Below are 2644 nucleotides of genomic sequence, written 5' to 3'. Positions count from 1 at the left end.
TACTGCGGCTTCGGAGGGCCCTTGGCACGAGCTGCCACAGCCTCCCTTGACCAGACAGCGAAGGTAGGGCTCAGCCCGTCCTGCCCATCGCCTCCCGGAGGTGCACAGGCCCCCGAGGGTTAAAGCTGAGTTTCTGCTGGGCTGCAGCAGAGCTGGCCAGCAGGGTTGCAGCTGCAGTAGCTGAATTGCTTGGCTGTCTCTGTGATGACTCAGAGCTGCCAGACCTAATGGGCTCTGCCTCTCCCAACACCAGCAGTTTCTCTGCACCTCCCCTCGGGCTGGGCCTCCTCCTGCTTTGCAGCCCCTCTTCTGCTGGGGAATGTTGGGCTTGGCTCCTCGAGTCCCCTCGCTGGTGTCCTTTAGTCACACAGGGCAGGGAGCAGAGCGGGCTGGAGCCCACAGCCGGCTCCTCCTGCCCTGGGGTCTGCCCTGTGGGGCAGGACGGGTGCACGAGGGGGTTAAGGGCTGGTTTGGAGCTGCCTGGGAAACTTGTTTTCTTGTGGTGACAAAGAGCCTGATCCCAGGTTCTGCCCTGGACTCGGTTTCCCCGACCGCAGCGAGGAGGGGGTGCTGGTGCGTGCTGCTGGGCCTGCGGGTGCTGATGAGCAGCAGCGTGTTCTTCCAGTCCTGTCAGTACCATTTCAGCCCCTAATTCTCCTGTCCCCACTCCAGCTCTGGGAAATCTCCTCTGGGGAGCTGCTGCTTTCCGTCCTCTTCGATGTGGGGATCATGGCTGTGACTCTTGACCTCTCCGAGTATCACATGTTCTGTGGGGGAATGGACGGATCCATCTTCCAGGTTGACCTCTGTGCCTGGGTGAGTGCCTGGGGCTGCAGATCTGCTCCCTGCTGCTCTCCTGCCTCGACGTGGCACCCTGAGCCACTGTCACCTCCCCACCCGTGTGACTGGTGTGACCTGCTGGGGTGTGTGAGGGCCTGGGTTCCCCTGTATCTCCTCTGCCCCCTCCAGACACAGTGATGAACCTGCTGGCTTCAGTCTTTCTGAATTTAAACCCCTCTCTTCCTTCCTTCCTTCATTTCTGCAGCCGGTCCAGAGAGACCGGAACTTCCAGACAGAGCGGGAGAACGGGAAGGTCTTCAAAGGGCACAGGTGAGGAACCAGACACACCTGCCCCACACTTCATCACCCCCATCTGCCCACCTCACTGGTTTCTGACAGTTCTTGGGTCATCCTGAGTTTAAACTTCCTCTTCTCTTCCCCATTCCAGGAACCAGGTGACGTGTCTGTCTGTCTCCACGGATGGCAGCCTCCTGCTTTCTGGCTCACACGACGAAACAGTCCGGCTGTGGGACATCCAGAGCAAGCAGTGCCTGAAGACAATGAATCACAAAGGTAGGCAAGCCCTTATCTCCGGGATCCTTTCCTCCTCAACTACCAGAGGCTGCTGCTGTCTCACTTCTGCTCTCAAGTGCCCTGGGCGCTTGAGCCATTTCTCTGCTACTTGCTTCACACCTCCAGGAAGGGCAGAGGCGTTGGAGGGACACCATAGCTGTCTGGAGTCATGTTTTGACCTTGCCCAAGTCTGTTAACAACCCCCCTTGTGCTCTGTCAGGGAGTGAGTCATAGATTTCACCCTGTCTCTGAGGACATCCAGGATGTTCCCCCTTGTTTTCCAAAGGGAGCGGTTGCCCCACACGCACCCAAGCGCCTGGGGAGGCTGTGGGAGGGGGAGGATGTGTCTGGAGCAGACACTGTCACTGTGACCCCAGCAACGAGCACCCATGAGCTCATTAGGCCTGAAGTGAATCCGATATAAGCAGCTGTCTGGGATTTCAGTCTAATGGCTCCAATAAACCACACAAACAAACCTGTCCAGGCTCAGCTCGGCAATCAGGTGCCTCGGAGCAGTGGCCCATGTAGCCCTCCTGCTGCAGCTGGGCTGTTGCCAGCCGTGGATCTCTTCCATGGTTGTGATGGTCTCTGGTCTCTGGCTGGTGGGGTTGGCAGTGCTGCTCTCCAGGCACTGCTGAAACCCTCCCAGAAGGTGACAGTGGTGACAGTCAGACCTGCTCCTCTGTGATGCTGCCCTTGGACAGAGGTGGGCAGTCGCTGAAGCCGGGCTGCCTGCAGACTCTCTCCTTTTGCTGCCAAGGACCGTTTCTAATGAGGACCAGCTGCGGGGCCCATCCAGCCTTGCTGCACCGGCCCTGGAGGGGTGAGAGCAGATCAAATCGGAGCTTTCACCATGAGCCAGGAGTGAAAACCCTCCCGAGGCTGCAGGGGAGTCTGGACGGACACAAGCTCTTCCCATGAGGGGCAGGACCAGGCTGCTGGTGCCACTGGGTGCCGGGGCCATGGGGCGCGGGGTGTTTTCTGCAGCCTCCACTGGCCCCCCCCTTCCTGCAGCCAAGGATTTGGCTTCCTCAGCAGCCCTGGCACTGGTACCACCCTGTCCCTGCTGCGTGCCTGATCTGAGCTGGGGAGTGGGGTGAGAGCTGAGCTGTGGATCAGGAGCTGCCATCCAAGGGAGCCCATCAGCAGAGCACAGGCTCCCTGCAGCCTTCCCAGAGCTCTGCAGCTCTCCTGTCCCGGCGCTGCCCCGCTTCGGTGGCCCTGCCACCCTGCTATGTTCCAGCAGGTCACTGACTCCCCTTGGCCCTTTCTCGCCGCCTCCCAGCAAGGT

The 2644-nt window shown here is 59.9% G+C and overlaps 1 protein-coding gene across 1 annotated transcript in view; it reads left to right on the top strand.

The window, feature by feature from the left end:
* The window catches only part of WDR18 (WD repeat domain 18), a gene marked incomplete at both ends in the record, with an annotated part of 3027 nt that extends 1674 nt beyond the window's left edge, over nucleotides 1–1353 (top strand). Inside the window, 4 exons of the mRNA XM_010167813.1 lie at nucleotides 1–63; nucleotides 673–816; nucleotides 1046–1110; nucleotides 1229–1353. The exon at nucleotides 1–63 is cut by the window's left edge and continues 21 nt beyond it. Of these exons, the coding sequence (XP_010166115.1) occupies nucleotides 1–63; nucleotides 673–816; nucleotides 1046–1110; nucleotides 1229–1353 (397 nt within the window). The remainder of the gene's footprint in view (nucleotides 64–672; nucleotides 817–1045; nucleotides 1111–1228) is intronic.
* Between the last annotated feature and the right edge of the window lie 1291 nt (nucleotides 1354–2644).

The sequence above is a fragment of the Antrostomus carolinensis genome, unplaced genomic scaffold (genome assembly GCF_000700745.2).
Source record: "Antrostomus carolinensis isolate BGI_N321 unplaced genomic scaffold, ASM70074v2 scaffold37315, whole genome shotgun sequence".
Classification (NCBI taxonomy): Eukaryota; Metazoa; Chordata; class Aves; order Caprimulgiformes; family Caprimulgidae; genus Antrostomus; species Antrostomus carolinensis.
This window is presented reverse-complemented; position numbering and strand designations above follow the sequence as displayed.